Source organism: Branchiostoma floridae, chromosome 4 (assembly GCF_000003815.2).
Source record: "Branchiostoma floridae strain S238N-H82 chromosome 4, Bfl_VNyyK, whole genome shotgun sequence".
Taxonomy (NCBI): Eukaryota; Metazoa; Chordata; class Leptocardii; order Amphioxiformes; family Branchiostomatidae; genus Branchiostoma; species Branchiostoma floridae.
This window is the reverse complement of record NC_049982.1, coordinates 10934824-10961443: the sequence shown is the minus strand read 5'-3', so window position 1 is coordinate 10961443 and position 26620 is coordinate 10934824. Positions and strand designations below refer to the sequence as shown.

General features: G+C 42.3%; 2 protein-coding genes across 9 annotated transcripts in view; both read right to left on the bottom strand.

Annotated features, from left to right (window-relative positions):
• Nucleotides 1-543: 543 nt before the first annotated feature.
• On the bottom strand, nucleotides 544-13063 carry LOC118413909 (soluble guanylate cyclase 88E-like). Of its 3 annotated transcripts, none has more exons than XM_035817543.1 (18): nucleotides 12592-13063; nucleotides 11804-12012; nucleotides 11137-11343; nucleotides 10159-10285; nucleotides 9378-9497; nucleotides 8327-8438; nucleotides 8095-8157; nucleotides 6915-7016; nucleotides 6626-6743; nucleotides 6344-6473; nucleotides 5499-5708; nucleotides 4485-4631; nucleotides 4187-4343; nucleotides 3796-3905; nucleotides 3508-3591; nucleotides 3151-3198; nucleotides 2423-2674; nucleotides 544-1989 (listed from the first exon to the last, which is right to left on the bottom strand). In XM_035817543.1, exons 1-18 carry the CDS (start codon nucleotides 12709-12711, stop codon nucleotides 1879-1881), a joined length of 2427 nt encoding a protein of 808 aa, XP_035673436.1. In that variant the 5' UTR covers nucleotides 12712-13063; the 3' UTR covers nucleotides 544-1878. The 3 variants fall into 3 exon arrangements, with proteins under 3 accessions (XP_035673436.1, XP_035673437.1, XP_035673438.1); XM_035817544.1 differs by having other exon boundaries at nucleotides 8095-8145; XM_035817545.1 differs by having other exon boundaries at nucleotides 5562-5708; nucleotides 12592-13062.
• A 3357-nt stretch (nucleotides 13064-16420) lies between these two features.
• The window catches only part of LOC118413940 (ras association domain-containing protein 10-like), a 30759-nt gene continuing 20559 nt past the window's right edge, over nucleotides 16421-26620 (bottom strand). For all 6 annotated transcript variants that reach the window (XM_035817614.1, XM_035817612.1, XM_035817609.1 and 3 more), the window contains exons 3-4: nucleotides 24474-24593; nucleotides 16421-18568 (exon numbers count right to left, since the gene is read on the bottom strand). In XM_035817614.1, coding sequence (XP_035673507.1) covers nucleotides 17228-18541 — 1314 coding nt within the window. In that variant the 5' untranslated portion in view covers nucleotides 18542-18568; nucleotides 24474-24593 and the 3' untranslated portion in view covers nucleotides 16421-17227. The remainder of the gene's footprint in view (nucleotides 18569-24473; nucleotides 24594-26620) is intronic.

Here is a 26620-nt window from a genome sequence, read left to right as displayed (position 1 = left end):
GGGGGGGGGGGGGGGTAGATTGGATACGTACATAGTAGTATTCGACAACATCAGATATTATGAGTGCTTCAAAAATCATTCGCTATGTATGTAATAAGTAGTTGTTTCTAGAAGTCTTGCTTTGAAAAGTTATAATGCTGTAAAATTTCAAATCTCAAATATCTTTAATGCTACGTGATTCTAGTGAAATTACGAAATACTCTATTTCAGGTGGACGCGTGGCCATGGTATGCATTTTAATGAGGTGATTTGATCAAAGCACACCCGTGTGCTTAAGCACTTTCCTAGGAGAGAAGAGTAGAGTGCGTCATCCATTCTGCAAAAAGGTACTTGAAGACACGAACGCTTAAGAGCATATTCCTGTGGGACCTGTTGAGTAAAGAGGAAAATGCCTTTATTCCTCTCAGTGTCTAAAACCTAGTTGTGGAGACTTCAATGATTCCAAAAATGATATTTTTCCTCAAGTTTCTGGTTCTAGAGAGGAACCCTTGTGATTTTTCTTATCATTATTTCGAGCTGTTATTTCATCACATAAGACAAAGATAATGGTGATAACCATCAATATATTTTATACGTTTATTCCAACAATATACAACAATCAAATGTTCTACTACGATTATTATCGATCAAATGTGCATCGAAGTCGATATCATTAACGATACAAAATATTTCATAATACGGCTTTGAACGTACAATATAGTAACAATTACTTATACACATGTCTTTTTTTATCCCAGACTATTTGGCGGAAAGAGCAATAGCCCAGTTCCTTACACAATACAGTATCAGGTATAAACGAAAAAAAGATAACATGTGCGTCGTTCTTCACATGGAGGCAAATCCGCACATCACAAATACTCAGTTGATGCTCAGACAGATGTTTCACGCTGCGACCCGGTTACTTTACAAACATACGAGATTGTGCAACTATCTTCCAGTTTCCAGACAGTTCAGTTCAGATATCCATCTGGTGATACTATGAAATCCCTCCAGACACTCCTTTTAATTATCAACAAAATCATCCCACCTGATATCAAATCACAGGTAAATATTCTACACAGTGACATATTCTTTATATACTTGCATATTCCATAAACCCTCGTATTACACATGATACTTTGTCATACGATACGGTAAGTACGGTTTGTGGTTGATACTAACGTTAGTTGACTGAGACATATACTTCACAGCGATATATTCTTCATATATTACAGTTACTTAAAGCCCTCATAATAGACGTAAGGTAATATACGTTGGTATACGAAACGATATTGAGTTCAGACAATCATCTCCTTGCAACCAAAATAACTCATTATTCATAACACACGAATGATACCTCAAGAGGTCATATCCACTCTACTGTTCTCAGCCTTTAGAGATATGGAAAGCACTTCGAACATTTTAGCAGGGTAAGAAAAACGGGTACAGTGAGTAACATAGATTGGTTTGAGAGCAGGAATACATGTAATTGTTTCTAAATATATTTCACCGTTGCCGTAGGTACGTCAATATAGGTCAGGCATTCAGGTATTAAGACACCCAGTATAACTGTCGGTTAAAATCACCACTCGCCCGCCGAAATTTCAATTTAAATCTGGGAAGTACAACATTAGATGGCCTTTTCAGTGTTCATACGATCACCGACTTCGCTGATGTAAGGGAAATAGTAAAGCCTTTCGTGTGCTGCCACAAGGCCGTTGTACAATTCGTTGTAATCTCCATGCTATCATTCTTACACACTAGGTAAGCATGGATTATAGTGTTCTCGAACAAGTACATGTACGCTGTCTGAAGAGACACGCGTTTCGATGCGAGATGATCCTCCCACAAAGTCGAACATATCTGCACCAACAAAAGATCGGAACAAAACCACGTTCCTCAGGAAATGGAGCACACACTGCTGTTCTTGGCCCTGAACAGTTTGCGGAGGTTGTGCATGTCCTTCCCTCTCTCCTCTTCTTCTGTATTATCCATCTCATCCCCGTCATTCTGTGAACACAAACGTCACAGGTTAAAACTAAATAGGAGAACCGTGTCTACTCTATTTGTAACACAACGGCGACACCTATCTGCTGTCAGGAGGAAGGTGACAGACGCTGACAGAACTTCGCTTAGGAAAAATATATCCACGAATGTTTAAACCGTAGAACCAATAGTGTAAATGACATGCTAGACCCTATATGTTGATTAATTCATACCTATAGATATCCATATATGTGTTTAGTTGTACTGTAAGTAATCGTTATACATTTAGACCTTACGAAAGTCGCTGCATGTACTTTTGTCGTGTCAATAAAGATTATTATTTTTTTTTAAATGCATGTCATTGGATTGTGAGTAAAGAACGCTTTGATACATTTCTTCACAAACCTGAAATTATGCACGGAATTACAGTTGGGATATACGCAAAGCTAAAACGTACACTTTTGTTGTCTCCTCCCGTTGCTCCGACTATTTCCGGTTCGTTGTTCTTGTCGTCCGGGGATTCTCCCTCCGCGTCCTTCGCCTTGTCCTTGTTGACGACCGTGGGAGTGAAGTTGAGCTGCGGGGTGACGGGGCAGGAGCCCGCCTCGCTCTTGGTGGAGTCTGCCTCCTCAGGGGGAGACACAACCGACTCTCCTCCGTCATTTCTCAGCTTCCCCTTCAGCCAGTACGTCTTCATCAGCTCATTTCCCTGTCGTCAAACAAGGATAATAATTAGATGTGCTTTGAACATTCAGCCTCACCGCAGTTGCACAGGCTAGTGATATAATTCTGTGCTTCTTCTATGGGTTTATTGTTTATTGCTCATTGACTCATTTAGTTGTTGACAATCACATATCATTGCAACAGCTACTCTTCCAGGAGTAATACACATAATACTTGGACACATACAGTTTGTAACATACACAACATATAACATGTCAATAAAAATCATCAAACAAACGCATGTGCTTTATCAAAAATAAGTCCCTTATGTGTCATTATCTAAGTTTCTCATGTGTTTTACTAGCTGCTGTCTGAAATTCTTGGATGTGCTCACAGTTGTAAGATAAGATGAATATTTATAGAGTTTAAGTCACATTTCTACATGACATTATTCTTGCTCGGACTTCGTGTCTTAACCAGATCACAGTACTCTCAGTTTGAGATAAAAATTTAAATTATTACCTCGCCGAGTTGGATTCTGATCTCGTTTGCTTGGCTGGTTGTCTTGGCCTGTGGAAAATCATTTGCCGTTAGCTCAATGGCAATGTTTGGTACCTGCTAGGAATAAGATATTTGGTTTGGACAAGCTGAACTTCGGGAAGAAGACACTTACGCTTCTAGACATCTACCCATTCTATTTATGAGGATGTGTTACTACCGATGCTGCTTTAAAGTAGATATTCGAGAGATTCCGCTCAAAAAAGGAATCATTCAAGATAAATCATATTGATCTATCATAAAGAATTAAATGTAAGATCGCCTCATCCATTTAGTATTTGGCATTTTAACGACGAATTGTATGTCTAGCAGAATGCTTACAGGAATGGATCCGCGTTCCTCTATAATGTAGGGCTGACCCTGCAGATAGTCCTTTGTTACTTGGCTGATGTGGACATGCATACCCTGGATGGGAAGAGATATGTTCTTAGAAAAACAAACAATACTCAATTTTATATGTGAGTTGGATGAAAGAGTTTGTAGGAAAACTAATACCAGATACAGATATGTTGGAGTCACAATATCAAGTATTGATCTTAACGGATTATATGAAATATGTAATGTATTAACAAGTACAGGGTTAGGATATAAGACAAAAAGGTCTTTTACCTCGCCACTTGCTTCCATGTATGAAGCTGTGTTCACTGTCTCCCCAAAGAGACACCATCGGGGCATCTTGAGACCCACAACACCTGCAACTACCATGCCGGAATGCACTCCTAATGTAGGGAAAAGGAAGAGAACAGTGTATGAAGTTCACTGCACACCGTCAGAGATTCGTAGAGAATATGAGCATAGAACAGTCCCATTTTATATAAACATTTCAGTTGCTGTGGGCAAACGGATACTATCATAATGTATGTTGCTTCATAGCTATGTAGTCGTGATGAGTTTCCAGTCTCTGTATTACTTCTCAATCACATAGATATACATGACCCACCCGTCCTTACATCATGTAAAATGACAAAGCACGTCTGATGTACCAGAAGAGATGCCTTACCGACTCGGATGTGCAGGTTCTCGTTTGTAGACGGATCCTTCAGGTGTTCCATAGACCTGATCATGTCCAGGGCCATGTCACACACGTGGTGCGCGTGGTATTTGGTCGTGGTGGGGGCACCAGAAACCACCATGTAGGCATCACCGATGGTTTCAACCTGAAGGATGCAATTTCGTGTGCATGACATTTCATTACTTAAGTAGTCGTGAACGTACAACCTTGAAGAGTTGACGAAAAGCATCCAAGTAAAAATATGAGAAACTTAAAAACGATTACGTGAACCAAAATGTAGACTTACCTTGTAGACCTGGTGTTTCTCGCTAAGCTGGTCAAAGAGGGTGTACATGGAGTTGAGCATGGATACAACCTGCATAGGTGTGATGCGGCTGCAGATCTTGGTAAAGCCGACCACATCACTGAACAGGATGGTGACCTCTTGGAACACCTACATGTCAGGCAAGAAACAAACAAACGAAAAAATCTAACGATTTAAAACTCAAACCATCAAGACACTTTGCTTGAAACAGGTTTTTCACAATGAACATATATTTCGTCTCTGTTGATATTATGTTTGTCTTCATAATAATGTCTTTGAATAAGCCATACATGTCTGATTTAAAATCAATTCAACCAACATTACAAGCGAAACATACACATTACATGATAAACATCACTGTTCACTGTCATTAATCTCAAAATCAATCTCAAAGAAAAGCAAATGTGCAAAAACTTGACTTCTGAGAACACCGACAACGTGACTGCAGACCTTGCAAAAGACTGGTTACAGAGTGAAGCCACGCTAGGAACATGATAGGAAGAGTTAGTGCACGTACACTCGGTTAGAAAACAACGTCAGAAGAAGTCAAACAGCAGATGGCGCAAAGTTCCTGAAAATTGAAACGTTCATTGTGGATATTTCCTCTTGATCTAATCTAATGCTCAGAAAGGGAGCCTTCTCACTAATCTTTTTTTTTGTCCAGCAGTGTTGAACTTCATGCCATGCTACCATGGCATGGTAACATGGCATGAAGTGTTGTCTTAAAACGGTTTCCATTAGGCAGCCCTTTCCGGCCACGTCACGGCATTTCTGATGAATCTGGATTCTGGATTGTTTTGGTTTCCCTTTTAAAGGTTTATTGATTTTAGAAGCAAGTTCAATTTTAAAATGAAAGTGATTACATATCGTAATTTGGATATTGAATTTCCTTGGGTCAGTTCAGAATACAAACAACACCAATGAGATGAAGAGTAAGTCGAAACACAGATATGACCCTCATGTCACGTGCGTGGCCAAAAGCAAAACTGCCCAAACCTCGCATGTTTGCTGTAGGGCCCATGCGGACTTGAAGTCGAAGTGTCGCAAAAGGTCGCAAACCTCGCAAGTTTCAACGGACGGCTCTCCGCGACGCAGTCGGTCGGCCACAGTCTTCGGTATCATCTGATACAGCAGTTCGTCAGTCTTCTTCATCTCTTGGTCCAACTGCCGCATACTCTCCTCTAGCTTGGAGCTCTTTTGCTGCTCCTGATGGTAGAAAATGGAATGAAATGCTTTCGAGTAGCATGCAATGATGGACTGTAGTAAATTCTGGCCATTGGAAAGATTAAGATACTTTTTACTGAATAAAATTTAATCCGTGCTTGGTTTCTCCTAACCTAACTTGAAATAGCCGGTGCAATGGCCTAGTGGGTAGAGTGTTCGCCTTGCATTTGGTAGGTTGTGAGTTCGATCCCGGCCGAGTCATACCAAAGACTATAAAAATGGTACATGCTGCTTTCTCTGCTTAGCACTCAGCATTCGGGAAAGAGTGTGGAAGTTGAACACACACCACTACCAGTGAACTAGCCCCCTGCTGTAGTGCGTTGTGTATGGCCCAGGGCTAACGAAACAGAGATGGGCACCGCCCTATGCGCCAGAAATGGGCACTGCCCTTGGCGCGGGAAGGGGGGTTTTAACTAGCTTGAAATAGTATTTGTTATCATCACAATAGTACCCAACGATTGTAAACCTGTCAGTGTGTGCCGATACATAAGGGCCTTTAATGTCTATTCATAACAGCAAGTACAATGCGTACATTCTATCCAGGATACGATTTCGGCATTGAAATACCATTCAGATTAACAGTCATCCCTCAATGGGTATACCATTTTATGTTTCACCTGATCGAGTGCCAGCTTGAGCTCGGCGGACTGCTGTGTTCCCGTCAGCACCAGGTCCCTGCTGGAGTCGTGCATGCTCAAGTCGTTGATGAACAGCCCGATCCGGTACATTGCCTCCAAGTTCTCCATGCTATGGAGGAGAGGCAATGAATGTCACCAGTCTAGTCAGCCTTTGTCTAGATTCATGTAGTTTGGGATTTGTTCACTCACTGAAAACACTAAAAGTAGGTTATATCACTTTCTATCCGTGTTTCTGTGGTCCAAAACCGTATTGATACTCACATCGGAGTTCCGATGAAGATGACGGAATCCCATTCCTTCATGAACATCATCTGCCCTTTCAGGGTCAGACAATTGCTCGACGCTCCTTCGATGCCGTCGACTCCTTCCTGTGCCGCATCTAACAGATTAAAACAAACATGTCATCATTTATCTATTGAAGAATCCGGCCCAAAGTCCCAGAATCCTATGACTAGAATCATCCAATCGAATCAATCATCCTCAGGCATCAACTGCTGATGAGGCTGTAGACACCTTGCTCCAGGCAAGAGAAGATAATTCCTAAACAAACCGGTGATGCTCTGGTAAGCCAGCAGTTCCAAGGAGGTGTCCAGCGCCTTGCGATCTTCCTCTTCCCCCTCTCGTGGCTCTTCACCTTCCCCGTTGTGGTGACCTACGGAAGACATTTTATTGAAGAAAATTATAAATGCCAAACCCCTCCTGTGCTCAATGTAATCAACCAGATTCAAGGAGCAAATACAGACATGCATTCGAGATCATTTGTCTAAAGTATACGTAGTGGGTTCATTTCTGCCTTGAGAGATACTGTTACTGCTCAGAAGGTAAGTTGATTTTTCTAGACAGCGTTTGAGCCATACAATGAATAAATCACGTCTAAAGTAACCACATGAACAATTATTCCCAGATTTGTAAGGCGTCCGGACCATCAACATATTTCCATGGTCGTGCCGATGTGTGACTCGGAATCATTTTACAGCATCGAACGGTATTTGAACATGTCAAGTAGAGCAGTCCGGAGAGCATTGCTATTTTTATAACGTCACTGACAGAAATTAATATGTTGCTGAGCCTACTAAAACAATCTACGCATTTAGCTAAGACGTTCAATAACATCATATACCTTATCCAATACTAATTGTCTTTCTTGGATATAAAAATTCAAGGGGTGCAAATATACGTGTAATGCATGAAAACAAAACAAGCAAGGAAAAACAGAAGCTTTAGCGCAAAGTAAAAACTTCTCTTTTGTGCTGAAGTAGCAGCGTCAAGACATCCAAATCAAGGGCCGTTTACCTTCACAAGTATCAAGTATCGAGCCCTGTTCTCTGCGATTTGAGGAAGTATCGAGGAACGCTCTCTTGATGACTGACCATGGTCCACGTGTGTGACGATCTCAAAGACAGAAACGAAGGGCACTACTATTAACCCCTCAACACGTCACTCAGAGTTCAGAACCAGCTGAAGCAACAAACAGAAAGCTGCTTCTTTTTTTCAAAGTTTCAGAAGGAAGCCCATCACGTTTGTAAATAATCTAACTCGCACCTGAGACTATCAAGTAGATTAATGGGGATGTTAACATACAAAAGCTAAATCTGCAATGGTCATCTAGAGCATACTTGGGCAATTTGCAACAAACAAGCAAGTGGCGTTTCTGAGTTTCTGAGTGACTTGCTGCTGTTTGATCCTTACTTCTGAAGCATGTACTAAAGTGTAATAGCTTTCAGACTTACCGTGTTGCGCATGACTTAGTTGGTGCTTGGCTTGTGTTCTTTGTAGAGAACCTGTAAGATTCACTATTGTCATTGAAAAATGTTTAATATCGTTTGAGTGATACATATGTAACTTCAGAGCGCCCTAACCCTACTGAAAATTTCCGAAGCAGAAAATATCATTTTGTGCACTTCGTGCATTTCACTTTTAGATAAAATACGAAAATATGGGACAATTCATGACACAACTCACTCTGAATCTTCTTGTAGAGGGGCTCACTGCCCGAGTTCCTGCCGTACCCACCGCCTCTCGTGATGGGGTCTCGCGAGATGAGCTCAAACAGGTTGTTAGTATGAGACAACACCTGCGGCGACAAGGCAACACGTCTTCGTTTTCTCTCTGGACAGTTTGTTGGTAAGAACGACAGGACGCAGCCTTTGCATAGTTGGTCTGTCAATGCACCCTTATCACTGATACAACTGAATTTGAAGGAAAGGGATCAAATCATACCACCTGCTTATGTATGCCTCATCGCTAGGATTTCATCCTAGTTGCTACACCTACCTGCATTGCAAGCGTGACAGAATACAGAAAACTGCACAAACTCTCAGTATAACACACAGACAATAGTATGCACATGCGAAGCAAATATGATGGGTTTGAGAGAAAATATAAAAGTTAAGGAATGACAACTTACACGGCGCTTGAAATCGCCCGTCTTGTGCAAACGTAAAGAAAGCCACTTTTGGTCAATGAGCTTTGCATCTACCACAATATTTCTCTAACTCACGTCCTAAATGGACATTTTATCTATCACCTAGAATTTTCAACTTTGAGTCAATTTTTTTTTTTGAAATTTGAACGTCCAAGAATTGCTAATTTTGCCCTAGTGGCAGAAAACAAAGAAAATAAAGAAACGAGAAAAACGAGATGGCGGTGAGTTATTCTTCTGAATGAGTATGTTTCTACCTGATTTTACCAACATGGTTTGACGAAATTGAATGTGGGCTGTTTAGAGCTTCCACGTTTATACGAAATAATGTGCTGATATTATAAGTCTAGATTGTATTTGCTAACTTTATTTTATAAATTTGTTGTGTAACCATATATGGAGGTTTGAAATAATTAAATTTTTAGCTCTGTTGTGTAACCAAACGAGCACATCCCAAAACAAACAAAAAACGCATAAAGAAAAAGGTCTTCTGTCGACAAGGTAGAACGATACTAATATATAACAGACGGAATGGCACAGATGAACACGGTGAACTCGGTGAACAACATGAAAGGATCCATCTTTACATACGTTGTCCCATGTGAACTCCACCAGAGGTCGGACGACCCGGAAGCAGTCGTTGATCTTCTTCCCCTCCAGGTCAGACATGATGGCCTCCAGCCCCACCCCGACATTACGGATCACCATGTCCTGTAGGGAAGTCGTCCTCGGGTATTAGTGAAGTACAATCACCTTTACTTTCGACATATGACAGGAAACAAAGGTAGCCACACAGTTCTACATACAGAAGCCGACTTACGTACAACAGCCCCTGTCAAGTTCGGGTTAATCGTCCCATACTGGAATACCACGTCCCAGTATGGCAATCGCCCCCAAGCCCTGGTAGGGAAGGGGCAATCGTCCCCACCTGCCCTTCAAACTAAACTGTCTAGACCGGATGGCTGAATAATTCACACTTTGAACGAGACAATTGCCCGAACATGTCGTGGTTTTCGCGAAATGACTGTCTTCAAAACGTGCATATCAATTCAAGATGGCTTAATTTGTATAAAATTCAATGCTTCGTTTTCTTAATATCAAATAGAGAATGAGGAATGAAATGGATTTTCTTTTATAATTTTCGAATCTGTTATGTGTATGTTTTGTCTTCTCTGTTGTGACCTGTACTTGGTTCGTTTGGGCAAAAATGCACAATTCATAAATCAATTTTCCTCTTTTCGCTTGAGTCACAATGCCTTTATTTCTGCAGTTCATCTCCTCACTTTCTACCAAGAAGGTTCTGTTCGGCAGTTATGTTTTTCTTACAGATTGCGATGATCATAAAAAGATAGACCCGTAAAACCCCACTCACCTGTGTGAAAACGACGTTGAACGGGAACACCTCGAAGAAGAGCTCACTGCGAACGGGCAGTAACTCCTCCTCCTGACGCAGGTCCGCCTGCTGGTTCTGTTTGAAGGCGGTGTTGTCGAAATGGAGCCTGCAGAGATCGGCAGGTCATCATTTTTACCTCCATGATGTATGTTATATTAAGGAAACGTTATCGTATCTGTGTGCCTGTCTGTCAACAGAGAGGCTGCTCAAGAGAGACTGGATGGATTGCTTTCATATTTGGTGAGTTGGTAGGGTGTGACGAAAACTGGAAATGATTACAATTCGAGCCATCTAGCGGGTTTTCTTGGTACTGCAGTGGAACGTCCGGCTTTTGATATCTTGTGTTCAGGACATGTTATCGTTATGGGGCTATGTGGTAGGTAGCTGTTGTGCTCGGAATGGGGTGACAAAAGTTGGTGCCTCTTTTTGTAAAAAAAAATAAGAAGAGGAAGAGGATAACTCAAGATAGGAATAACGACTTTTCATGATTTTTGTCATAAGATTGTTTAAGACTATTTGTTTACTACATCTCCTCGTCACACATTTTCTCATCTCTTCATCCATTCGACAATTACAGTTATCATTACTGTAACATTCCTGGTGTGGGGACCCGTCGCTACGGTAACGGTGGGCCGTACACATGTCCTCATATGCATAATTTGAGGGACGTAGCGTATGATGTCCTCATTCAGCTATGACTGCTGTAACTAAGCAGCAGGAATGCAGATGCTATAAAGAGGTTCCTTCTTCGAAGATTCACAAAATAGCGTTACTCACTAGCGGCATACATACTCATATTTGGGATATGCACGTCAGTTCGTGCAAATTATGGTTCTTCCAGTCTTCGCTTTGTTATTACACCACGCTTGAACCATGTTACATCACTTTTGTGATATTCTTATAATCAAATCATGTTGATCTGGAGATGTGTGTGGGCAGGGAGGTTGAAGTACTTACCTGAAGACGATGTGGGTTTGTTCGTCCGTCTCGTCATGGTTGAGCACCTCCACCTCTATGTCCGTCTGGTAGAACTGCTTGCCGACCTGTCGCAGTTCCCCCTTCACGTAGTGTATGAATCCCTTCCTGCGGCTCCGGTAGTGCAGGGTCAGGCCGGTGGCCGTCTCTTCCTCACAGAAGAAGCTCGGGGGCTGTAACTTCGGGTAACTGAGAATCAAAGATATTTGAAAAGTGAAGTCACGATCTCATAACCATTTATATGTTTCTTTTGCGATGTAAACCGTGTCATATATGATAAAACTACTGCTGAAAGGTTGACTTAACAAACAGTTAATTGTACAGACATGACATATTTTATTGCTCAGCCGTCAGCAGAACTAAAATCTAGTGTTTACGTCATACCTCAGTCAATAGCAACACCCGCGTGTTCTAGTTGCACATCATTCACATCAGGACTTGTCTCAAATTGAATTGTGACACTATGCATTGTGCTGTTCACGTCTATCGCTCGGATGGCCCCCCTAGCGTTTCGATCAAAAAGTGCACTCAGAGTGAGTTTAGCTTTCACCATTACAAAACAACATTCATGGTTTCGTATGTTTCTTGAATACATTTTGGCTTTTCAGTCTTGAATATTCTATCATTTAGGTCAAGAAACAAAGCCCACCTGAAACGCAGGTACTCGTGCAGGTTGTCCAGGCCGTTGAGGAAGTCCCGGAGCTGGCGGCCGAGTACCCGCAGGATCCTGTCGTAGCCGTACTGCCCCACGAACGTGACGAAGCTGATGCCGAACACGTCCATCAGCTCGTCATGGTTCATCCCCGTCACTTCCGACGCCGCCTTGGCCAGGCGTGGGATCACAGTCTCAGAGTAAACCTGGGCGATTCAAAGAAACAAGACGTTTCAGGGACTACAAAACATCATTTACGATTCATCATGGGTCATTTACGGGTCTAAATTTTGTTATTCGCAATCTGTCTTTTTAAAGATAATGTTAGTGTATATCGTCGATGAAGGTTAGACATCCAGGTAATAAGATATGTCAAAAAGCACTGTCACTGACGAAAGATAGTGGATGCTATCTGAAACGTTTGACTGTTTCCAAAATCATACCCAGCTGTTTGAGTAACTGCTTTTTGGCGTTAGTGTATAGCACTATCCTTCTCTGATGCAAGCGGAATTGATATCAACGTTGTTTCAAATTATAAAAGATGTTCTCCCCACTTGTAAATTGGTTGACGATTGCATTCATGTCTTCATTCTAATACTCGTCGTACGGACGATGCTAAATAAACACCTGTGACATTTGAAACACGTTACTCCTTAAATGTTGTTACTTCTGTAGGATCCTGTAGACCCAATCATTGCGAACCTGCGCGTTTGTATGGTTGAATATACGCCATTTATGTGTCCATCACAGAGGGACATAGTCCGTGCGTAGAGTGCTTGACTTACCTGATGAGTCACAAAGGAGTGGTGGGGGACGTTTGCCCGTTCCCTGATCAGCTTCCATACCGCCTCTCCGTATGCTCCCTTCAGGTAGTCGTTGATGCTCTCCAACAATAAACCGTACATGCTTGGGCGAGTAAGTGCTCGATATTATCGCCAACGCGTAGCAAAAATGCGGCCCCTTTTACTCACGAATACTCGAGGATAGCAGCGATACCTTTATAGCTGGGAAAAGCTGTTTGAACAGCCCATTCCTCACCGGTCACTCAATTCCTATCATGCACTACGAATATATTCCTTCTGTGGTTAGCAAACTTCTCTAGAAAATAATCTGCTATGAGGTTGATGGTTTCTCAAAGGAAAGACAGAGTAGTGACATGAAAACAGAATCGTGACCAACGTCAGCGAGAAGGAAGTCTACCCCAGGCCAACCCGACTGTCTTTCTGTCTGCCCAAAGAACCACCGTCTGGTTGAATCCACATCAACGTAACCACGGACACCATTTTTGTCTATGAGAATGTGACTTGACATGTCGTCATGGCAACCTGACTGTGAGGATACCACCAGATGGACATGTTCACACAGACGCGCAAGCGCCCCATCACGTCATATCTATGATTTATCCGTGGTACATCGATGATCAGCTCTTCTCAGTCTGTCTTTGAAATGATACGGCTTTTTTATGTGGAGAGATACATTTAACTCGAATTTCATGGTATGCACTAAGTCTTCTACATATAGTTCTAGTAACTAGGCATTCGTAATTATTCGAGAAAGAACTCATGTCTACTAGTATAAGGACTTTTAGTATAAGATTTTCGCCCAAATGACACTTTTTTTGCGTTTCTTCTTTCATTGGAAGGGAAACTTCATGCAATTCTGTGCTGTATTCAAATCACCAGCTAAATTGTGCCGTTGTATACGAGATAGCCTACAGAGACTTGTTACTGCCGCTTGAAAAGCGCCTTCTATCATTTGGTGATGATAGTTGAGTTAATTTGTCACCACACGGTATACGTACAGAACGGCATGGTTTCCTTCAGGATTCCCTACAGGATCTGAATACACAGTCAGTATGTGTCTACAACGCTTTTGGCGATTCGTCAGGTACATTGTCTTTATTTAGTGGGTATTTGAAGCTAAGTCAGTGTATACAAAACGAAAGGATAATCTGCAAAGCATCAAATCTTGCTTTCATTTGTCCATTGTTCTAATTTGTCATGGTCTTCTTGTAATGATACTGTGTTAGTCTTGTTTCAAACATGTTAAGATCGTCGACATATTTCCAATTGTTTGAGGTTGTGTTCTGTGCCGCACCGTTAATAATAGTGGCGATGAGGACGCTTGGCGCAAATACGGTACCTTAGGGTAGCTAATGTGTCAGGACTTCCCATTCAGAGAACGATCCGTTGGTTCAGGCGTTGTCTTCTTCTTGGCGCCATGGCTCACCTAATGTCAGAACTCCCATGATGCAAAAATATGCAAATATATCAAGGACTGCTCTACTATTAGAAAGAACACCAAAACTAATGATTAGCCTACCCCATTGCAATACTATATCAAAGAATTATGTTAGTCCTTATTGTTATGTTTAACTAGGTCGCTTTATCCTATAGCCATACCCCTATTTTGTACTTTGTGTAACACATAAAGATAAGAAATATGCGCACCGTAACGAAGGAAGATCTGTTCAAAATATCATCTAACTACGATATACTGGAAGCATGTAAACTGTAGTATATGTATAGCTTTCCAATTACTCCCTATGTACCAAACTGACTGCATTTAACCCCAATGGGGCATGAATATACAATAAATTTAATTGTCATTGTCATTGTTGCCATACATTGTATCATGTACAATTGTCGCGCAATAAAGTTCTTCTTCTTCCTAATTGATAGGTGGCGCTACGTTGCCGATTTACAGCAGTTTTGGAAGGTTGTTAAAGGGTATCGCCATGTCACCATCATTTCATTTTTTTTAAAGTTAAATTGCCGTGTTCAATCTTGATCTCTTCAATATCATTTTTCCGTTCTAAAGGTTTTCCCTAGAACGTAACAAGTGTAACTAAATGTAGGGAGGGGCTACTTCAAATGGAAGCATTGCCGAGCTCAATAAGGTCGTCTAGCGACCTCTTTTATAAATGCAGTGCAAGAAGACCCACATCGCTCTGCCGCTGGGTTAGGAACACAAAGTAAATTCTCACGTCCTTCATCTGTCAACAAGATCGTGAATTAAGGAATGGGGGCGAACCACGGACCAGTTTACATGGTGCGGATTAGTTCAGGGAAATCCGAAGATAAACAGGATTGTGGTTTACCGACGGTAATCCCCTGGAAAGTGGATTAACCGGGGGTCCGTCGTGCCAGGGGAGATTTGTAAACTAAACTTTGTAATAGGAGACTGTTGGAGCTTATTTGGTCCAATTCCACGTTGCCAAGGTATCGTAGTCCACAGAAAAAAGCTCGGTGCCGACATTCTGCAGGACATTATCAATATTGGTAGAATCTTTATACGTTTTTTTCACATCAAAAGAAGGTATACTTCTCCAGAAACTGGATGTGTGGTGGCGGTAGGTGGCTTAACACATGCAGTGCTCGGTCCGCGTCAGCAGGTTGTCCACTTTATGCTCTTAACTCTATGGAAGCTACCCTTGTCCTTTTCAGCTATCCTTGACATTTGCATAGACATTAAGATAGATATATACGTAAGGAACATGATAGTCTATTGGCTATGTACATTTTGTATACATCACTTTGGCAGGTTCGAATTCGTCAGTATACCTGTCCATATATCAGCCTTCGTTAAGGTCACAATTACTCCCATTTTGTCCAAGGCCAGACACTCGTGACGTCAACAAATATTGGTGAAGCACTCAAGGCGCCGAACAAATTTTGTCTTTCACCACAGAGCTGAAAAAAGTTGAGGCTGTTTAAATGATGTATATTTGCTGTCTCACAATCTGTGTCATATACAGTGTACATGGTAAACAAATGTGGACATCGTTAAGTGTCACTTAAAGGTCAAAGGGTTATTTTATTGAAGAATAGTTGAAATTACACAATACACATTGAATTGGATGATTTAGTGCGTTTTTAGATGTTATATGTGTTCAAGATAGTGATCATCGCAGTTTTGCCATATGGAATATTTTGAGATTAACTGTCCATTCTCATTGACCGGTCGTATTGTCACAAGGCGACTCATTCTGTTACAAACCCCAAAAGTAGAGCAGTGCTCATTCTGAAATTGAGAAGCTGAAATTCGGATGAATAACAGGTAATGTCCCTCCTACGGCGGGTGTGTAACTCTCCGGGCCACAGACCCCTTACACAGCCGCTCACCCTCCCCGGACACACCTGTCTTTTGGGAATACCAGCCAGCCCGGCAGACCCCCCTCAACTCCAAGGGCACAAAACGCTCACGGTGATCATATGCCGTCATCCTTTGAGAAAAACACCGTAGCGATCTTATCTTGACGTTGGCAGGGGGTAATCATGACCGGTTTGTGACAATTTGATACCGAGTAACGCATGGTTTATACAGCACGTCGTCATCGAGACGAAGTATCTGTTTGACTCTTTAACCCAGATCCCTTAATACCATTATCGTAGGAGGAGGTAAGTGGAATATAAATACAGCTTGTTGTCAAACGTTGAAGGATGAGTAACGATAATATGGGCTATCTACATGTAGGTACCAAAAGCATCTTGGTCAGGCGATACGTCCGCGGACACGTGACACGGGATTTGTCATTGAAACTGACAGCCTCCCAATTCAAAATGGCGGACACCTGAGACGTCTGGAACAAATGACTCGACAAAGAACATGATATAAAAGTATCAAGTTTGTTTTAATCAAACCGGACTAAGCATGTATTTAGAATGACAGGAGATCAACTGATACAATACATGGCCTTTGATACACGTGTATGGATATACAGCGGTGAATGGGCTTAGCTTTCACTAGAATGCGCTCAATCTTATAAACAGGAAACTAAAGCCAAAACATAAAACAGTAGTTGAAAGTAGTAGACTAAATAATCTTTGATTAATTAGCGGTCTTCAGTTAGAAACATTGCGATCAAAAGACACCAAAGATAAGGATGGGTTAGAACGGATTGTAGAAGGACCCTGTGTAAAAAACATATTGCTCGGGCATTTTTCTATCTACATTCTTTTGGAAAGTCCTTTTTTTTTTCTCATTTGCCCCGGTCTACAATATCCTTCTAAGTCCATCCATACACAGATATTGAGGTTCCATTGGTTATGACAACACATGTACAGAACTACTTTGCAACTATCTTTGACAAAAAACAGCGTACTGCGAATAAGACAAATGTCGACAAAACGATGTCGTCAATTGATGATTAGCTGATCTTTGGAGTAGAGGTTGTGTTTAGACAGTCTTCTGGCAAATTAATCCAAACAACAACTATAACAACAACAATGATATTTTGTATATACAGAACATTTGTACATATGAATGTAGTCACCAACTGGCCAATGAGGGAATTGTTTCCTGGGATTATCATATAGGATTTGCTATGATTGCGCATGTAGAGTATCATAATATATATCATATCTATATACAGAGGACTAGTACCATAACACTGATAGACACCTGTATAGTGTTTTGTCTTCAAACCAGCGTTTCTACAACGGTCACCACATCGTCCTGGCTGTGTAGAGAACTTAGGCCCGTGTCAGAGTCGTTTTCGTAACTTCCAGTCGACCCCTTTGGCGAGGTGTCCCCTTTCCCCTGCTGTGGAATCAAAGTGTTTGATTCCACCAAGTCTAACACTTTGGATTCTGGAATAGCGTCCAAGTCTTGTTTTGGCGCTTCATTACCTGCGTGATCCCGTGTTTCGCGGTCCTCTGCTTCCAACTCTTCCAGTTCTTTGTACAATTCCTGCACCAAACTGTGCTTGGCGCGGATTAGTTTGTCTCTCAGAGACAACTCTCTCTCAAGGAACCTCATTTCTTCCCTCTGGTGTTGCGTCAAGTCGATATTGGATTCTAGAGTGCACGTTTGCCGGATGACCTCCTGAAGTAAGTGGTCTGGCTTGCATTCCGACGGGTCAGTGGTATGTTTAGGCTCGTCCTGGCCCATTGAGTCCTTGCCCCAGTCCAGAGCTCTCGTTTCACCCTCGTTTGTTTCGAGAAAGCTCACCTCGTCTTGGATTTCCATAGACAAGTCTTCCATTCTGGTCTCCTCGAGTGATATATGTTCCTGTAATCGGAATATATCCTCGCACGTATGTATGTAGGCCAGCATGAGCCTTTCAAGTTCCTCGGCTCTTTCCGAATGGCTACTAGTGTCTGACAGGTCACTGTCCTCCAACCCCGCCAAATACGTATCCTGTACGTAATTTGTCCCATTCAATTTTACCCGAGCCAGGTGAATCCTGGTCTCCAGCCTCTCTATCTCACCATCGGTGGCCTGAATACGCCTCAACTGCTCTTCTATCGTGTTTTGCTGCTTCACGACTATCTGGACCAACTCTTCAAGAGTTCCGAATGTCTTTTCCACTGTACCCTCCGAGGGTTGTTCGCTTGCCTTCGGCCTGACGTCGGCCGTCTTCGACGTGTGCGTCCGTCGGGCATGCCGAAGGCTCTTGTGCTTTTCCTTCTTGCTCACAGAATGTGACCTCTTTACCTTGTTCATGTGTAGAGCTTCAAACGCGGCTGCTTTGGTCGGCCTGTACTTCCTGAGACTGAACTTGACGTTCTCCTGCTCTGGACCCCACGCCTTCCACACGCGCATGATCCTGCAGTCCACGGGCAACGTTCTCTCGCAGTCCCGCCACCTTTCGAATAACATGTAGGAGTGGCCGTTCTCCACCAGGCCGTACTCTGCCATCATCGCCTTCACCACGTCCCCACATGTCGTCCGCTTGGAGATCCCCGACACCGTCCTCTCCTCCCCGTCCACCCAGACCCGCAGCGTGGGCATCTTCTCCGGCGGGACCACCTGTACAACCTGCCGAGACATAACACAGAGGAAGAGCGGTTAATCTCTGACGGGGTCGGACCCTAATTGTTTCAGTCTGCACCTCTAAGTGCCTAGAACTTGCAGTGAACGACAAGTGGGAGGGGCAGGGCACGGGAGGGTTACCCCCACCAGCAGGGTCACGTGAGGCGCCCATAAAAACGGCGCGGATTCGGTAACCGACGTGAATTGGCCACATGAGATGAGATGACGACTTACACTTGCATAAGCTGGGCGGTGCTTTGTGGGGAAGCGAGGCATGACTTGTGAGACATCTCTATTTGTATGTAAACCTGCACCCAACAAACACCTACACGTTCAAACAGAATCTAGAAGACAGCGAGTCTGTCCAAAATTTATCAGTCAAGACGTACATGTAAGGCGACACAAACAGTCTTGACGTCCCGCCCAGCGGCTGAAGGGACCGGCGTCAAGTCTCAGGTGCAATTGTCATCTGCATGAATGCCAATCATTCCACAATCATTGTCCTTTGTTCTCGCATATAGTAAAGAACACATATGAGGAAGTGACCTATGACTTTACGTAAAGTGTAACATGTCATCTGCTTTATTACTTCGATACTCAAAAACGATAAAACTTGGAAGAAAAACCACATCCTTTGCCAAAAAGTTTATAACGTTGTAGACAGTAAATCAAAAGACAATTCTGTGGTATACTTTAATTGCAGACGGTGTTTCTGACCCTATTAACAATTGTAATAGCCGTCTTTCGTCTTGTTTTCCTTGGGCAATGATTGACATGACACATAGTGTGTGGGCGAACATAATCCACCCTTCAGAACGGAAACGTGGACGGGTATTGTGTGCCAAACGCGTGTAAAAGCATAAGTACACCTATGTCAACAAGGAATGTTGGGCAGATTGATTACTCTGAGCAATATTCCATTACGTAGTAAATCAACAGAAGAGACAGCAGAAGACGATGTCATATCACCAAGAAGATAATCTATCTCCTGGGTTTAGCTGAGATACGACAGTACATATGGACCTCGCTTGGTAGTACATTGATAACCGATCATTAAAACATATTTGGTCTATGTGGGCAATATTATTATATAAATTATTGTGTCAATAGAAAAAAATTGCCGAACGAACATGGGCCAGGTGGTCCTGATGTAGAAATGGTCATCACTTGTATAGGTATGACTGCACCATAATTAATGTGCAGGCAAGTTCAAAGCAATACTGTATATTGTAACGTCCTCGTAGCAGAAATAGCATTAAGAAAATGTCGTTGACATAAATGGAGTATAGATAGGAGTGATTGATTATCTATAATGTAATCATAATTGTAAACTAATAGAATAATCAAAAGACGCAGATGTAAACTTGAGGTACCGTTGCTGTTCACTTTGCCCCATACATGTATTTGTCCAACCAATACCGTGACGTCAATACACAACGACGCTTGTTTGTCTACAACTGTGCTTTGTATGGATGGAAACGTTTTCTTAACCTTGCTTGGTGTACCTACGAAAAAACCGTGACTCTCAGATATTTACCTTGCAAGGCAAGCCTGTCCGAGTTGAATATGTCCAAAGACTACCAAGACAAAAACCCATAAATCAAGAGTGAAATGGAAGTAACTAGTGAAAGTACGTGGCGCATGAACAATGGGCAAGCTATTCAGGGTTCGTCAAACGAGACAAAAACACATTTGATGGGCCGTGGATCCATCTCTGAAAACTTCTGCCGTCAAAACCACCCGAGCCTCATAAACAGTCACTACAGCCGATGTATGCACGTGTGTTAGACTTATAGTAGATTGTCACAATGCTCAAATTTCTGCTCTTAAGGAAAAAGGGCTCAGGTTTACTGTCTGATACAAATGGTAAGCCAACATTTGTTTTACAAACCTAGATACGTTGGTGAAACTTTTGCTAATGACAGAAGAGAAAGCCTTCTTTTCTTGTCAAAATAACACATATCCTGAAATGTGTCCTCCGCTAAAGACTGAGTACCGGTGGTACCAGCTAGGCTTACCCTGACAGACTTTGGTGAGCTTAAGACCAGCCTAGGAAGTACACTGAAGCATCAGACTAAATCACAGTAGATCCTTCAGCATCAGTTGGTACGGTTACCTTTGGCTTAACACGTTAATTCTGCACTCTTACTAATTAACGGTGTGCCCCCGACACCTGACAGGAATGCCCGGCCCACATCTTTTGAGTGCTCCGGGACAAAATGATAAGATCGTTCAATTTTGACAATCGGTCCGTCATGTTATTTGCTCAGGACACGGGATACATCTTCAAGGGCCCTTCATCCCTTTCAGGGGCGTGTCAATTAGTCTCTTATCAGGCGATTTCAATGGAACTTACCGTGTCTTTAAAGCACCGTTAGCGCTGATAAGGTGGGTTCTTATCTTGCCATTCCTCTAAGCAAACAGGTGTGTTTTTCCATTGCGTCGTTACCTCGTCTGTTTTGCATTACCATAGCAACAAAGCTGACAGAAATAAATGGTGACTTTAACGCCGAGAGTTTGTAGTTTGTACTAAACGATGATACAAACCTCTTAACCTTTACGTACGGAAGGAGGTGGCGTTACAAGCATATACACGCTACTTGACTGGTCCAAACATTCATTCAAGCCAGTTGTCCTTACACAAACTTCGACGAAAATCCCCTTTACACAAAGTGCGAGTAGCTTAGCTACAAGTGCCACTGAAAAAAATCTCCCTAGCGTTTGAAAAGAAGAAAATCCAAACGTCTGCACATTGTCGCTGACCTCAGCAGACGTGTTTATTGGTTGCTTAAGACTGGAACCCCCCAGCTTCTTGTAGAAGCCTGATAGTTTATCCGGTAGCCATGGTAACAACCTACCCCGTGTTTCCGATGGCTGGAAGTGCCTGGCACAGCGTGCAGCTGACCGCGTGTTGGGCAGGTGACTATTGTCAGGAGTTCTCGTCGCACCTGATTTACTACATCAGGTCATTGGCCAAAATACATTACCAGTAACCTTAATCGTGCATACTAGCCAATGAATAGAATGAAAGAATGTGAGTTTCACTATGGACGAGTATAGAGTACACTTGCTTTAATATTAGTGCTACAGGTATCAAAGGTCATGGGCTAGGAAGACTTCTTTAAATCTAAAGACGATGGACACGTCCTTTGTTGCTTGTTGATAAAAAGGCGTGTGATACCAGGTCGACGTGCACATGCATATGTTTTCGGCCATGTTAGAAATATAAGACTCCTATATGTATACATGCACACACATACATACACATATATCTATCACAGTAACTGCGTGTGTGGTTTTCTGTCGTAAAATAAGCAGAGCGTTTACAGTAAATCGGTTTCATACCGTATTGCGAGAAGTTGCCCCAATTCACTTCTACAATAAACAACTTTTCCAAATGTCGAGAGTTCATCGGACGTTAATAGCTGGGCAATACCCGTACGTGTGGGCAAGGCGGCCTTTGTTCCGCTTCAGTCGCCTTAAACTTACATCCCAACATTTTACATGAAAAAAAAATGCTCGTCATCTTTGAAAATTTTATGCTCGTAGATAAAGGTGGAATTCTTAAGTAGAATGACAAGATGAGACTACTGCAATTCTCACTCAGGTGTTTTCCCACACAGGTCGCAAATATCATGCCATTACGCCGTAAAACTGGACAGTCATTTGTCACCCAACTTTTACCACCTGCAGCACCACTTTCTCACTGTCTGACCCGCTGCTGAATCTTAAGTGTCAATCAGTCAATCTGTCATGCAGCTTTGTTGTGACTATTCTTCTGTTACTTACCGTAAAACAGCGGGAGGAGACCACCCAGCCTCCCCCTGACCCGCTGTCTCACGTTATGTACATCCCCCGTTCAAAACGTCTGGTATTCCATATTTACCGAGGTAAACATTCAAACATTACTCGCCAAACTATTAAACGTTGCCTTGAAGCGGAACTGCCAACCTACCCTTTGATGTGAGGGGCGTCCATTCTGCTATTGACGAAACATTAGCAGAGTAAGGAAGAGGGAACAATAACGCACGGGGAGGGAAAGCAAACCTTGGCATAGTTACGGGGGTGATATATGACCATTTTTCACAGCCGCAAAGAGCACGAACATGCCTGGCTCGACAATGGGAGAAATATTTCATAGCCACTGCTTAAAGGAAGTAATATGATATCGCACGCATTGTGTAAAGTTTGTTAGACGGAGAAGGATTATTTATATGTTTGAAATCTAGGCAGTTTTCAAACCTGCTTAGTCATCATCTTGAAGCTATAACGTTCATAGTATTAAGCAATATGAAAGTTTAACTCTCTCATCATTTTAAGAATTATAACGATATAAAGAAGCAACCAGCGCTACCTGCCTGTGGGTAATCTCCAAGCAGATAATAACGGCAGCATAAAATAGTATCAAATGCTGGTAAAGGACTGTAACCAGCTTAGGAATTCACGCTCCTAGACCGACAACACTCTTTTGGCCAGCTTTTGATACCATCTTATGCTGCCGTAGGATCTGCTTGGAGATGACCTGCAGAGACGTATCCTCGCTAACTACCCCCAAACAAGACCAGCTCATGCACCCTTTTATATTAGATCCGTGCCATTTACCCCACACCACTACCTCCTGTGGAGGGAGGGTAATGTTTCCGGGCTTTGTGTAGCGTGAGAAGTCATGACTAACAAGCAGATGCTTCTATTTGTTAGGGTGTCTCCTGTGACGTCAGTCCCATAAATAGATGCAGTCATATTAAACGTTAGACAGCATTTATTGACTGACGCAAAAGAAGATGAGTTGTTCGAGACAACAACAGAAAACGTTTCACAGGTACGATTTGCACGCTGCATGACTCAACATGTTTGACTATTTGTCTAAACCGACTGCTTCTCCCAAGAACAGTCTTTGAAGGGGGCGCAAGGCAAACACTTCCTGATTTCAATTCTATTTCTGTTGATGACATATTATGGTGTAAATCTGAATCGCAGACGGTAAAAGATTTGTAAAGGTCATCTCCACCCTTAAGATTCCTCGGATTGTCTACACAGTAGCCATGATTTGAATCTAAGCTGGATAATTTGTTGTGGCTTCTAATCCAATTACACACAGAAAGCTGTGCCCCCACCGTCCTATTCAAACAAGCTCACACCCAAAATAGACTCGTGGAGTAGTCGTCACTTTAGAGGACAGCATTTGAGCAACATACGATTAGCATTTGAAGATAACCCTTTCCATAGTAGTTATCATTTTAAGTATGTTAGTTAATTGTAAGCCGAGGGGAGCCGCCCTTTACTGAGGAAACAATCATAGCCTTAACATACGCACCTTCAGGGGAGACCATGCCACTGATTTTAAACAACCCCCAGCAAGAAGCTTGCTTTGACAAAACGCGTGAAAAAATGTGTGATTGGCAGATTTATGCCTGAGGCCGGTGGCCGTGCGGTGTAGCGGGAGAATTTATCGTGTTTGTTCTTTGTTACTGTCGAATAGCTGACGGTGTTTGATGGTGAATAAGTTCCTCTGTTTCTACATTCAAAATTTGATAGCACGATGGGCTGATCTGATCATATGCAGTGCTAGTAATTTACATACTACTATATATAACCAAGCCGTCCAACGTATACTCGAATTCTATACGAAATAAACATTTGGCAATCACTGCAACGTAGCAAACCTACGAAGATGCTTCTTAAAGTACGCTTTGGGTCTCCAGTTAAGCGATGCTATCAATATTTGCAAGTGACAGCGATTGCCCATCATTACTTAACGTAACACATGGACACAAAACAACGCACAGTAGATAACGTCATTTAACATATTTGCCCCCGAAAACACATATCACTAGCTATTATATTAAAACATTGAAGCCGTAATTAACCTAATGTCCGTGTGAACATAATCAGAAATACAGTACAAACTTACCTTGAGAAAATCAGTCGATCCCACGGTAATTGTGCTGTCACATGCCGTATGGCGAGCAGTCCTCTGCAAACTCTGTATCCACAGGTGTGTAGTCGTGTTACCTGCACGTCGCTTAGACACCTGCGTGTGGGTGTGGAAGAACAGGTGAGTCGTTAATACATGTCCTCCCACCTTGGTCAACGTTTGCACTGCAGATTACGACATTACAGCATACATCAGGGCCCATACTAGTGTGTGTATATGTGAGTGTATACCTGCACTGGTACGTGGGTGAGTGTTAAGGGAGATCCCATTGTGATGTATGCTTGAGGGGTGACAGCAAATGTGCATCATAGGAAGAGAGTGATCAGTAATCTTAGAGGAAGACAGGGCGCCTGGAAACAAATTGTAATGAATAAGCCAAAAATTTAAGAAAAAACTCAAATTAGAAGGGATTAGAATTTCAAGAAAATTGTAAATTTCCGTGTAAATGGAACGGTCCAATCCTGTCACTACAAATGACACACCACAGCCATCACCTGAAGGGGCGGCGGCTCTTTGATGTCAGGTACTCAACAGGTGAGTGCAAACGAAGGAAGGGCGGACCCGCAAACTGTCTTGCTTGACATTTCGGTGGAGATAAGATGTTAGATATAGAGTCAACGGGGCAGACCATTAGCACTTTGTTGACGGTATCTCCGCAACCATTGTTACCTGTGATAACTCATACATTTCTTCCATTACAGAAGCATACAAATCATAGATGTCTATTAAATCAAGATTTTAAAGGCCATTTTATTCCATTAAACGTTTACAAACAAATGTGCTAATCAGTGATAACCGCAAATGTCTGGAATCCCTTTGAAGTGTCTTAATTCCGATAAGACAACGGGGCAAAGTACGAACACGATGTTTTTCTACTTTTCTACAGACGTTGAACAGAAGGATTGTTCAACGTTGATAAGATATGCCTGATATTTGCCCACCATAACGGTCCTGATCGATACACCAATCAAAGGAACGGTCAGTCTAAGGTCAAAATCAGAGCAATCTCAAGAGGGGAGCGTGTTTCTGTGGGAACGCCTCTGTCTGACATGTCCTATATAACAAACCTTCCAGTTGTTTACCATTCGATGATTAAAACGGGATTTTATCTCACATTTAACACGTTCTTCTGTAGCTTTCATATCGGATCTTTAAGGTCGTCATTTCTGAGTTAAAGCTATGGGATGATGATGATGATTTCTGAGTTAGAGTGCAAGACCGATCTACGCCGGTGTTACACCTGCCGTATGCAAATAGTTGTATTTATGCAGCTAACCGTTGATCAGAAGTGCAAACAGTAATGATACCAACATAGGCGGAGGAGTAGGTATCAGAACAAGGGGCGCATTTATTGAGTTACTAATGTTACAGCAGCATACACGGGGTATGCCTGCCGATTCCCACGGCCAACATGACGTATTTTCTTACGTCAATTACCTCCTTCTTATTGCACACCTTGTAACCTTGAAGGATTAAGTCGGACAGAATTGATTTTTAAAATGGACTAAAGATAAGAGAGTGTCTAACGGTTGGTACTCGACTCTCTAAACTTTACACAGGTGCAAGGCACACCAGCGGATGTTGATCAAGGTCGGATATAACAGCCTTAGCAATGAGTAAAATCAACAGAGCTTGCGAACTGTCCTTGTTTCATTAATTCGCATAGAAGTCAAGGCACGGATATGACGTAATGATGAGATGACTCGATAACTTATGATGTCCCCAGGCTGATAAGGCAAGTTCCAGTTACGGTGTTTGTTAGAAGGAATGGCTTAAAACGAAAAATAAAGATCTTTTAAAACTTAATCACAATAGCAAAATTGTCTGCTAGAGTCTAAGAGGATAACATAGTGACGATTTCAATGAAAAATACAATGTATTTTTGACGTGAATAGATTTAATTTTTTCGTGTTCACTTCGTCCTCGCTTCTTTCAACATCCCCAAGGCAAGAGAACACAACACAAAACTACAAACAAATATCTAAGATATTAGATCCGCTTTGTTTCGCTGTGTAGATGTGACGGTCTACTGAATGCGGTCTGCCACCGAAATGTAGTCCCGCATTCAGTGTCACCGACCGAGAAGTCCCCGGCTTCCGGCGTTGATTTTTTCCGCAAACTTT